The sequence below is a fragment of the Sarcophilus harrisii genome, chromosome 4 (genome assembly GCF_902635505.1).
Source record: "Sarcophilus harrisii chromosome 4, mSarHar1.11, whole genome shotgun sequence".
Classification (NCBI taxonomy): Eukaryota; Metazoa; Chordata; class Mammalia; order Dasyuromorphia; family Dasyuridae; genus Sarcophilus; species Sarcophilus harrisii.
Genome location: NC_045429.1, coordinates 151,590,608 through 151,602,954, shown reverse-complemented (window position 1 = coordinate 151,602,954; position 12,347 = coordinate 151,590,608). Strand labels below are relative to the sequence as shown.

At 32.0% G+C, this 12,347-nt stretch overlaps 1 protein-coding gene across 4 annotated transcripts in view; it reads left to right on the top strand.

Moving 5' to 3' along the window:
• ADGRG6 (adhesion G protein-coupled receptor G6) overlaps positions 1-12,347 on the top strand; it is a 179,275-nt gene that overhangs the window by 129,327 nt on the left and 37,601 nt on the right. For all 4 annotated transcript variants that reach the window (XM_031964186.1, XM_031964187.1, XM_031964188.1 and 1 more), the window contains 5 exons: positions 309-519; positions 2,395-2,566; positions 4,612-4,752; positions 9,363-9,482; positions 11,763-11,805. In XM_031964186.1, coding sequence (XP_031820046.1) covers positions 309-519; positions 2,395-2,566; positions 4,612-4,752; positions 9,363-9,482; positions 11,763-11,805 — 687 coding nt within the window. The remainder of the gene's footprint in view (positions 1-308; positions 520-2,394; positions 2,567-4,611; positions 4,753-9,362; positions 9,483-11,762; positions 11,806-12,347) is intronic.

Here is a 12,347-nt window from a genome sequence, read left to right as displayed (position 1 = left end):
TGAATATTTTACTTTCCTGAGGTTTATTTCTGTTCTCTGATCTTAATTTGAAATTCATGACAAATATGAAGGAAATCACATTGAAGACTGTCTATATATGTTGAGAGTAAGGATTAGATTAGTAAAAATAAACAGTTGTGTAGCCTTTAAATCTTTTTAAGTATTTCTATTCTATTTCATTTTCATTCCTGAGATGGTCATATTGGCCAGTATCATTACTATTTTGTAGATGAGGAAGCTGAATCAGAGAGAGGTAAAAACATCTTATATTCTCATGTGTTCTTTATTGTGATTTCATATATTTTTAGGAATAACGAATGAAATAGCCAATGAGCTTCTAAATTTTACTAGTGAAGGACAGACCCTTACCTCGGCCAACATAACCAGTATTGTGGAGTACCTCAAAAAAATCGTGAATAATGAAGAAAATATTGATATATCTTTAGGCTCAACTGTAATGACCATATTTTCCAATATCTTAACTAGTTCAGATAATGAATTGCTGGAGTCTTCTTCTGAGTAAGTACTTTCCCCGCTTCCTTTTGCCTATGTAATATGACAAAATTTCAACAATAAGCAGAAGCCACCAAATACTCTGATATTTCTCTAAAGAACATGCTTTCTCTAACATTAAAAGTATCTTTCCTGTATGATATATGTACTTTATCATTTCAAGGATTTGATTTTATCAGATTGAGTGGTGCCTTTATGACTGCAGATCACACCATTTAGTGTTTGTGGGGTGCTGTGGTCAAAAACTTAATAATAATCGTTTGACCTAAACTTAGAGTTTCTAGCTTGGTATAAATGCCTGAATCTTAAACTTCTTGTTAGTATCCTTAGAAAAGTCAGGGTGTTGTCCCTTTATTATGATGAAAACACAGTACAATTATTTTAGTAGAATAGGATGCATAGAGTATGGAGTACTGGAGAAAAAAAAAGATGAGGTTGATTGTCAACATAGAAAAAGCCTAAATACAATTTTTTTAAAAAATTAGTATGGCAGTATTTTCATTTAAAATGTGAACCAAATACCCTGAAAATTTTTTATGATTCTCATACTTCATAAAAGTAGAGCCATTCCATAACTTAGACTTTTAAAAACCTTATCACCTTAAGGTCCACATTATGGAATGACCATTACAGAGTCTTTGGAGCATGATAGATTCTCTTAGAATTGTTGAAGAACAAATTTTGCATTTATGAAGCACTATAGTGATGAACTTCCCTTTGTGTTTCATAGTATACACCTTAATATTTTTATTTAGTCAATTTTCTTATTTCTTTATTAATTATTTGTAATAACAAAAAAAAAACTATAACTTTACATTTAAAACTAGGTTTTCCCTCAGTCCTTACTAATTCTATTGATGAACTCTATTGTGAGACAGAAATTTCGAAATGTATTGTATCATTTCTTGTTTCAATGTTTTCCCATGTTTTTATTATCTTTCTACATAACACATAAAACAGAGAAATAAATTTTTTAAGGCCAATAATAATTTCTTTTGTATGCTCCCTCAGAGTGTTATTTCTACAGTTCCTAAAAGACTATTATGGGAATTCCCCATGTTGAAGATGAAACAATATCTAAGATTCTACTCAGGGGAACTGACTGACTGAAGGTTATTGGGGGTCTCCTTGAATACCAGAAACTCAGTTATAAAAGCCCTCACACACCCTTGGGCAAGTAGCCTGCCTCCATTGTTACACAATGCCCCTGCTCTTCCAGGGTCATCCAGACAGGCAAATAAATACTTCTCAGTAGAACATAACATACTCATCAAATTAAGTGTTTTGCTAAAAAGAAAATTCTCATTAAAAATTCTAATGTCCATCCCATAAATAACTGCTGATCTCTTCCTTAACCACATTTTATAAATGAAAATAACACATTCTAAATGATGGTGGGATTATAATCTACATTCATTTTGAAAATAGTAGTTTACATAAAATAAAAATGGATCTTAATGCAAATCTTAGATTTATCTAAGATTTATCTTAGACCTTATCTTAATACAATCTATAGAATATCAAGGACTAGTATTTCCTTTGCTCCCTTCCCCCCATGTTTGTGTTGTTCACAACAAAGATAGAGTAGTATTTGTCCTTCATGCTATAGGAATTTACCTGCCTAAAAACAGAGGATTAGACCAAAAACTTTTCTCAGGGGCATATCCAGCTCTGTAGTTCTGTGATACATTGTAGATATGGTTGATGTGTGTCCCTGATGTTGGTTTAATAAAAGGCTTTGAAGACCAATGCCCATGACTTTGTAACTTGCTCAGTAACATAATGTCCAGTATATGCAAATGTCTGCTACTTATTCTTTGATGATGATGATGATGATGATGGTGATGATGAGGGTGATAATGATGTTTTTGATGTTTTCAGGGCTTTAAAAACAATTGATGAGTTGGCTTTTAAGATCAAGTTAAATAATGAAGTACCTGTGAACATTACAACTCGAAATCTTGCTCTTGGGGTGTCATCTCTGATCCCAGAGACATATGAAGGTTCAACTTTCAGTATTGGTCTTCCAAACAGTAATGATTCATATTTCCAGGTATGAGCTTGTGGTTTTCATGCCTTGTTTTGAAACACAGTTATGAATATGTTTTGGATGCTTACCTTCTTTCCTTTCAAGAGGCTGATAATTATAGCAATTTTTGAGCCTAAAGACTTAAAAGTAGGATAAGTTCTTATCTCTATAGAATCATTTAGACATCATGTGATCTATATTTCGGAGTATAAAATTATTAAGTACTTCTCAAAATTGTTCTATAATTTTAGAAGAAATTTTTAATTTTAAGGCAAAGGTTATTTTTCTTTTCCTTTGGAAATCTTTAACTAGAGGCTGGTAATTAAACCAGTCCTTAAGAAAGTATTTAATATTCACATGAATTTGTGATCTCAATTTGAGATTTCTCTCCAATAAGTCAACTCCCAATTCATCCATGCCTGTTTATCCCATGCAGCTTTTGTCATTGTCCTCCAGTTTGCCAAAGAGTATCCATCCAAGGTGCTGGAGTTCTACTCTCACCAAACACTTATCATCCCTCATTCTTACTGTGTGACCATCTTTTTCTCTTTTTGTCAAACAATTCTTTGATGACTCCTTTACTCTAACTCTTCTTTCAAGCTGCTACTTGTTGACATGTTATAGCCTACTCACTCTCACCATATACCTTTCCATTGCTCTTGGTGGGATATTCATCTTTAGTCCTTTGGAGGCAATGTTATTCTAAATGAACTGTTGGAAAATTAATTTTCATCAGAAAAAAAGCAAGTCAGTCTAGTTTTCCTTTTGATCCCTTTTTCTATAGATTACAGATTCTAAAGATTTAGTACCAGAAAGGAAATTTTCAGATCATATTAAAATGACATGAAGTTTATGTGCATAGAGTTGAGGAATATCTAATTCATTGATTATTTATTTGTTTGTTTGTTTGTTTATTTAGCTAAGGTAATTGGGGTTAAATGACTTGCCCAGGGTCACACAGTTAGGAGGAGTAAGGAGCTATCTGAAGTCACATTTGAACTCAAGTCCTCCAGACTTCAGGACTGGTGCTCTAACCATTTCGCCACCTAATTGCCCTCTAATTCATTGATTATTAAAAAAAAAAAAACAAAAAACTAATTCATTGTCCAAAAAGGTGGCTTAATCATCTGCTGTTTCATATTTTTAGCAGTTATTGGGGATCATTCTCCCTCTCAAAAACAGAGAGGAATTAGCTATATAAATTATATTGCATAATCAACTTTAATTTATGGAAGTTGGGAATGGGATTAGCAGACATTCTTACCACAGAATGGAATGACTAAGGCTTGTTGAGGGTGGGGCCAATGGAAGTTCTGTTATGTTAACAGTGATCACTTTCACATATCTAAACTTGTACTTTGCTATACTACTTTTTAATTGCTACAACAGTAGATAGCCAGCTAATCTAATAGCATATATAGAGAAAAATCTTCTCTTTCCTTACACATGACTCTAGATGAAATTTTGCATTTAGGATCAAGTTGATTTTTTTTTTCATAGCCAAAAAAAGACCATTCTGTGAAGACTTCCCCAAAAGTTAAATGGAAAGTTGATTCTAATGAAATCACTCCTTCTCTGCCATTTAATCAGTGATATAAGTACAAGGTACTGAAAAATAAAAATCATGAAACTTAAACTTTCCCCTTTTAATAGAAATTCTTTTTTCTTAATGCAAGAGTCCTATTCTCTTTTTTCCTTCTCTGGACACTCCCAAATCACAAATTCTTTTGCAAAAAGGCTGAAAACTTTGATAAATTAGCTGTGTGGTTTTAAAGAAGAAAAATTTAATCCTCATATATGAGAATTTTCTAATTTTGCAGATTTCTTTATGTTAAATAAAGAATATCACTAAATCCCAATCACATAAAAACATGAAGAATAACTAACCTTAAATCTTTCTTAGCAGAGACTTTATACAAATAGCTGATGAAGTGAGAATGTGCTTTGTAAAGTGAACAGTTGGCCTACAATTTATTTGTGCACTTTGAGATGTCACTTCACCTTAGTTAGGCAAGCTAAGTGATTACACTATTGCAATTTTTTGACTATTCTATTTACTTTTCTCCTAGATGGACTTCGAGACAGGTCAAGTGAATTCTTTGGCTTCTGTCATTTTACCCCGAAGTTTACTTATGAATTTAAGTAAAGAAGAATCTGAATCAGTGAAAAGAGCTCAATTTACTTTCTTCAACAAAACTGGACTTTTTCAGGCAAGTATACATTGAATTAATTTTACTTGATCTCCATCAAGTCTCTTTAAAAAAAAAAAAAGTAAGATTCCAAGTACCTTAAAATTAAGCGTATCAGGAAAAATAGAGAAATAACTTCATTTTTTATTAAAATGAAGGTTTTAATAAAATTATTGTCTTAAATACTTGTTTTCAGATAATCTTGCATTTGCTAACATAAATGTTTACTCATATTTATGTAAGAAGAGAATATTAGTTTCAATTCTACAAGTTGACAAATATAAGTTAAATACTCTAGTATAAAAATGTATATATATATATACACACATGTATATATATGTGTGTGTATGTATTACTAAACAGCCACTTGTATTTTCTGTTTAGGCTAAATATTAACTACTTTCAATCATTTCAAACAAGTAAGTGAGACTAACAAATTTAAGGAAAATTACTCTCTAAGTAAGGGAAAGGATTTTTTTTTTTCATTCAGAAGGAAGTAGTGTTTTTGTAATGAGCAGCATTCTTGGCTTTAATCAGTCTTCCTATTAGTATTTCAAGTGACCTTCTGCTCTTTTACATCCGCAGAATTGGGTGCTATTGTGCTGAGCACACATTACCATTTTTATTGGCACTGTTTCTAGATCCTAGAGAGTAATCTGCCAGCAAACACCCATGACTTCCCCTGGCCTCTGAAAGCAAAAGTTATCTACAAGAGCTACGCTAAAATATTTTGTTTTTAAAAGTGAGGATTTTTAAATACTAAAATGTGAATTGATATAGGACATTTCAAAGAGAAATGTACAAGAGAAAATTTGAAATTTCTTAAGACAGATTGGAAAATCTGTCTTAAATCTGACACACATGCTTTTCCAAAAGATAAATATAGCTCTATTGAAGGAGTGAAGGTATATAGCTTGCCACCATTATTCACTGACCTTTGAAATCAATGAAGATATGTATGAGATACATTTAATACATAAGACAATATGGAATTTATTGTGAAGAAAACAAAGTATTATAAAGTATGTATGGTCTACAGATTAAAGATGTTTGTAATTCATCTGGGGAGACAGGTCAAAACATATAGAAAATTGAGCCCCAAAGACCAAAGAATTAGTTAATAAGTTTTATAAAATAGTGTGTGTCATTGTTAGATTAATAATGTAGACAAATTTAGAGGAAGGAGGATTAGAATGTCTTCATATCCAAGTTTTTAGAGTTATATATCCTTAAAACCAAAATTTGATTTTCTTCCCTGAATTCTAATTCTCAAAAATGCTTATCTGTAATTTATTTTAAGAATTATGCATCCTCTTAAAATGATTAAAAACACCTTGGTATTTCACAAAAATAGGCTTAATCCTCAGAATTATTGTTGAATTAATTTCCTGTGTACAATCAAACCATTGATTTTTTTAGAGAAGAAACCAGAATTATTAAAAAGATGAAGAAAAAATACTAATGAGAAAAAAGACATAATATACAATTGAAACAACTCAATACTGAACTAATTAGATGAGTAATTAAAATGAAAAAAAATAGATAATAGACAATAGATGTGATATCTATAAGCTATTAAAATAACTTTATAAAGAGATTTAATTGGCATCATTTACCCTAAGAAGACCAAGAAAGGCTCTGGAGTTATTTTGTTAGTAGGTATATTACTTGAGAAGAGAGAAATGGTAGTTATGGTCAATACCAATTTATAATATATATTCATTTATAAAATATTATGAAGTATTATGGAAGAATCTGAACAGTTTTGCCTCATTTAAAAAATAAATCTTTTACAAGACTTAGCTATGTACAAATGAAGTATATACAGTTATAATGAGGGTATTTGTAGGGAATAATTGGGCTAACTGAATAGAGAATACAAGAAAAACCTATTGTGTATTGTGTTCATTATTTGAAAAAGCATTTGATTTATTACAGCAAAATATTTCCTTCAAGGTTCTCTTCTAATAAAGATGTCTCCCAGCAAACATCAAACTCATTCAAGATTCTTTGAAAGATATGATGGGAAAAAAATGCTACTTAATAATTCTCTGATTATAAACATCAGATTAGGAATAAAACAGGAAAATATATCCTGGTCAAAAAGTATTTACTGTTGTGACAGAGGTGATACAGCACAGAGACCAGACTGAGGAGTGAGTATTTCTAGATGAAGCAGTTCTCCAGAAGTTCCTATGATACAATAATATTGTACTGGTTTTCAAACAGTCCTGGAACATTACAGAAAAGATTAATAACCGCTCAAGAATTTGGCTTGACCATTTGCACAGGAAAGATCATGTGGATGAAGAAAGTCTGTTTCCCAGATTGCAGCATACATTTGAATGAATAATCTATAATGCTATTCTACCTATATACATTATTATGTATGTGAGACAGAAGGGACCAATAAATGGTAAACTGGTCCCATAGTTGAGTAAAAAGAGACCAGATTGTATGAAATTGTAAAATTACTTTATTCATCCCAACTTTCTCTTAGAAATAAAGTTAATTTTTTTCAGTACCAGCTTTCTGTGATTCTAGTGTTATGGCTATATATATATATATATATAGAGAGAGAGAGAGAGAGAGAGAAGACAGGGATCCGATACATAATGGTTATGAACAGACTGAAACAATAATTATCTTTGAGGATCTTCAAAAAAGAACAGGATTGAAAAGTGTCATTGGAGAAATTTAGAATAGAAAGATTGAGTGATCAGGTGACAGTACAAGGGATGACAAGAGGGCAGTCTAAAAGCTGCATTGGTATTCTTGTGATAAAAAGTGAGAAAGAACTACAGTGGGCTTTTCTCTTCTCACCCTCCCATGCCTTGCCATCTTTCAAAGCAGCATTGTGAAAGGACTTGGGCAAAAGTTGTAAGAGAAGAAGTCATAGTACACTATGACCATCCATTCTGCCTCCCTCTTTTTAGAGATGTAGAAACTGAAAATCAGATAAAGTAAATGTTTTGTCTAAGGCCATACAGATAGTTGAGTGTCTTTGGCAGCAATTGAAACCAAATCTACACTGCCTCATGGAAAAACCTTAAATGTGCTTCATTGAAGAGAATATTTACATCACTAATGTCAAAGATTCATTTGAGAACTGAGGAATCCCTGGATAACAGCAATTATAACTGATAGTGATTCAGTTAAAATATGAAATCACTTTTCTGAGTATTGAGCCACATTTACCTGTGGTATATACATGCTATAATGTGTGTTTAAATCTAGAGTATGAAGTGTTGAAAATTCACAAATTCAAGTGTTGAAAAATTTGATACTATTATGAATGGGAGATAGGATGGAATGGTACACAGAATGCTGAACTTGGTGTGGGAGAGATTGGGCTTGAATCTTGCCCTTAGGCAATAAGTAACTCTGTGATTGTGTTAAATCACAATTAAATCCCAAGAACTTCAGGATTTTTATCTGTAAAATGGAAATAATATTTATATTACTTAATTCTTAAATTACAAGTAAATACTTTAAAAAAAATAACAAGTACTTTTAAAAATATATCCTGTGAGCTAGGGATAGGACAGTTTGGTTATGTGTGGCAAAAGTGCCAGATCTGGCAGCGGGAAGACCTGATTTTAAATTTAGTTTTAGATATTCACTAGCATTGTGACCCTGGGCAAGTCACTTAATTCTGTTTGCCTCAGTTTCCTCATCTGTAAAATGAGTTGCAAAAGAAAATGGCATACCATCCTAGTATCTTGGCTAAAAAACAAACAAACAAAAACAAAGTCAGACATGACTGAAAAACAATGAATGACGATGATCTAGGCATAGTAACAGTTCCTGTCTTGTCCTATTAAATGAAGAATCATAGATTTAAAACTAGAACAGATAGCCAATTAGCTAGTGGTTGAATGACTTAATGAAACTAGTTTCTGAAGTCGCATTTGAACCCAGGTCTACCTTACTCCAAAAATAATACTTCTATATATGTGTCTCGCTTTTGTGTGGATATCTTAATGTTTCAAATCCCAGCTATTCTCTTTTGAAGCATAAGTTAAATCACTCACTTCTGTGATTAAAACTTAAAATCTTAAATTAAATATCTATTAGGAAGAACAATTTAAACTTTTTCATCAGTAACTGCTCCAACAAAATTACAATTAGATATAATTCCTTAGTAAATGTGTCAATGGTTAGCATAAAATATAAAAACCAAAGACTTTAAAACAGTTTTTTACACCATAATTCCTTTCTACCTATAAAAATTTTTTGTCCAAAAGATAAGCAGCCTCATTTTTTTCCCCATAGTTTAGGAAATGATCTAATTGTTCACAACTTTTTATGAGTTTGCATTGTTTATGAGTTCACATTGTATAAGGTATAAGTGACTGGCTTCAAATATAGTCATTTAGAGAGAAACTTCATGAAAGTTGCCTTATAATATGTTCTCCTTGTGTATTTATGATAATAAGGGAAATAACAGAATACCATGAGGAAAGCCTGCAACTTGATCTTATAAACAGGACATTCTTATAATGGGAGATCTTAAGTGTAAAAGTTGCTGACTGTTTGCTTATTTTGGAATAGCACATTAAAATAAAAGTATGCACTTGGCCTAGTACGTGTAAGGTATTGTTTTGTTTTGGTTTTTTTCTTTTTAAAAGGATGTAGAAACTCAGCGAGACAAGCTAGTGAGCTATGTGATGGCGTGTAGTATTGGAAACATTAGTATCCGGGATCTTCAGGAACCTATTCAGGTTATAATCAAACATACACGAAATCAGGTAAGAAAATGTCTTGGTCACTTCTTCAAATATAGAAATGATCAGATTTAGTTTATCTTAAAGGATTCTTGGGAATCTGTCCAATGACCTGTAGAGTAACCTGTACTTTTCCAGAATAAAGAAGGGAGCAGCAGGAAGCTGCCAACTCTGGGAATTTTGCCTGATGTCCTTACATCATGGGAAATTGGCAACATTCTTTGTTGGTGAGGTGGGGGCTAGCAATCCAAATGATGGAAATGAAAGCCAGCAAGAGGAAGAGATTGAAGGGAAAATGTTTTAAAGGTTGGATGACTCTATTTAGACAAATATCGATATAAAACCTGCTTGCCTAACAGCAAGTTTAATTGCTTTTATAAGAAGTTACATTAAAAATAAAAATATAAGTAAACATAGATATTGAGAAATATATCAGAAGCACCAATGAAATGTAGAGCTGTTTAAATGCTGCACTCATGTTCTTTATGCTGGACTTAAAATTAGGAGACTAGACCTGCCTCTTATACTTAGTAGCCATGTGAAAATCACAGACAAATTGGGTGTCTAGGCAGTCTAGGCTAAATGTTGTCTCCCCCCCCCCTTCTTCCTCTTCTTCTTTTCCTCTTTTTCTTCCTCCTCTTCCTCCTTCTTACTTTCTCTTCCTCCTTCTCTTCCTTTTCCTTCTTTTCTTCTCCTCCTTTTCCTTCTTCTCTTCCTTCTCCTTGTCCTTCTCTTCCTTTCTTCCCCATCCCTCTCATCCTTCCTTTCCTTCTTTCCTTCCTTCCTTTCTTCCTTCTCCTCATCTTTTGTCCTCCCAGAGTCATGTGTATAGACTGGTTCTAACATTTACTCAGACAGACTAATAAAGAACAGAGCTGCTGAAGAACTGTTTGGTTTTGTGATAAATAAGGATTTTATTTTTCAATAAGAATTTTTTAAAACGGTAGTTTCCAATCCGATTCAAACTGACAACCATTTCAGTGCCTATTATGTGCAAGGCACTATCCCAGGAGCTAGAGATACAGAGATATTAAAAAAGAATAGTTCCTCATCTCAAGGAGTTCATATTTTCCTGGGGAGATACTAGAATTGAATAATCAATGTTCAATCTTAACACTTGGTGACCTAATTCTGTCATTTAACTTTTCCTCCCTTCACCCATTCTTAACCTGGAATTCATGAATTTTCAAGTAATGTGTGAATACATTGCAGGATATCTGTGAAGCTGGATGGGAAAATTACATCTTTTTAATCAATTAAATTTAACATTCCATTACAAATTTAAAATTTTATATATACACATGTAATGTGTCTCTGCACATGCATATATATATATATATATATATATATATATATATATATATATACCTATGTGTGCTTTTTTTTCTTTTTTCTTAAATGGATTCCATAGGTTTTGCCAGATTACCAAATCTGGCCATGACATTTTAAAAAAAAAAGTGAAGAACCTCAGTCTTATCATTTATAAGAGAGACAGGAGTGCTATTGAGGAAAACAAAATATATTCTAAGAATTTTGTTAAATACCAGTCTGTAAGCATTATCTTAAGCATGTGCTAGCACCAGGCCCTGTGCCAAGAACTAGGATACAAAGAAAGGCAAAAACAATACTTATTCTCAAGGAACTGATCATCTAATGAATAAGTAATATCAGTAATTACAGTTGACTGAGAATTTTGAAACAAGAGTAATAATAAGTTACATTTTTATAGTCCTGTATAGGTATAATGCCCTTTTTATTATATAATTTGACTTTCACTATATCCTTGGAGAATAGGAAATCCACATGTTATTGGTATCATCATCATTATATTTCTTTTTATAATTTGAATTGCATTTGTACTTATAATTTGAGATTATATTCAATAACAGTTAGGATGCTGATGCTCAGACAAGTTAAAAAAATGTCAATTATACCAGCTCACCAAAATGTTAAGTGGCAGAGTCAGAACATAGATCTTAGTCTCTTGATGCCAAGTTCACAGTTTTGGGGGGGTTTGTTGTTTTTGTTCTTCCAATATAGTATATTAATTTTACATTTGATAAATTAAAAGTTTTAATTTTCTGCTTTGAACTAATTAATATATTTCTCCTTAGTGTTTACATTTGATTTAACATCAAGAATTCTATTGAGAGATTATTTTCTCCTAGGTTTCTCGGCTTGTTATATGGCACTAGTATAGTTTTTTTTTTCTCTTTTCTTTTCTGTAAAAATCTTAAAATCCAAAACTTTTTAATCATTTGACCTAAATATCTTGTTACATGTTTTATGCTCATGTTCATTCAGGTGCTTCATCCCATCTGTGTTTTCTGGGATTTGAATAAAAACAGTAAGTTTCAAAATAAATGTCCCCTTTTTGTTTTTCTAGTCTGCACTTTTGATTATATTATTAGGGGTATGTGAGTGAGAAAATTCTCTCCACCAATGAATCTTTGCAAGTACTCTACAACTCCTACTCTTATAAAGTTGCTAAAAGGCTTGTAAGTAGACAATCACTATATCAAAATCAAGTCTTAAACCACAGTCATCCTGGTTCTCTGTGAACTTTACCATGTTGTCTTTTAAATTGGTAATCATTTTTTACAGTTTTATTTTATCACTAGCATGGTGATATGATTCTGCATGAACTGAAAAATCATTTTAGATGGTTAGAAAAGTCAATTCTATTTTATTTCCTTAAGGCTAAATAGAAAGCAAAACACACACACACACACACACACACACACACACACACACACACATACACACCCTTAGCCTCCTTAAAAGATGTCCTTTTTGATAGTAAATTCTAAAGTTCAAAATAAATTTTTTATCTACTCTTCTTCCACAGGGCTTTAGATATTTCAGGGCTTGTACACAGTACTCCAAGTT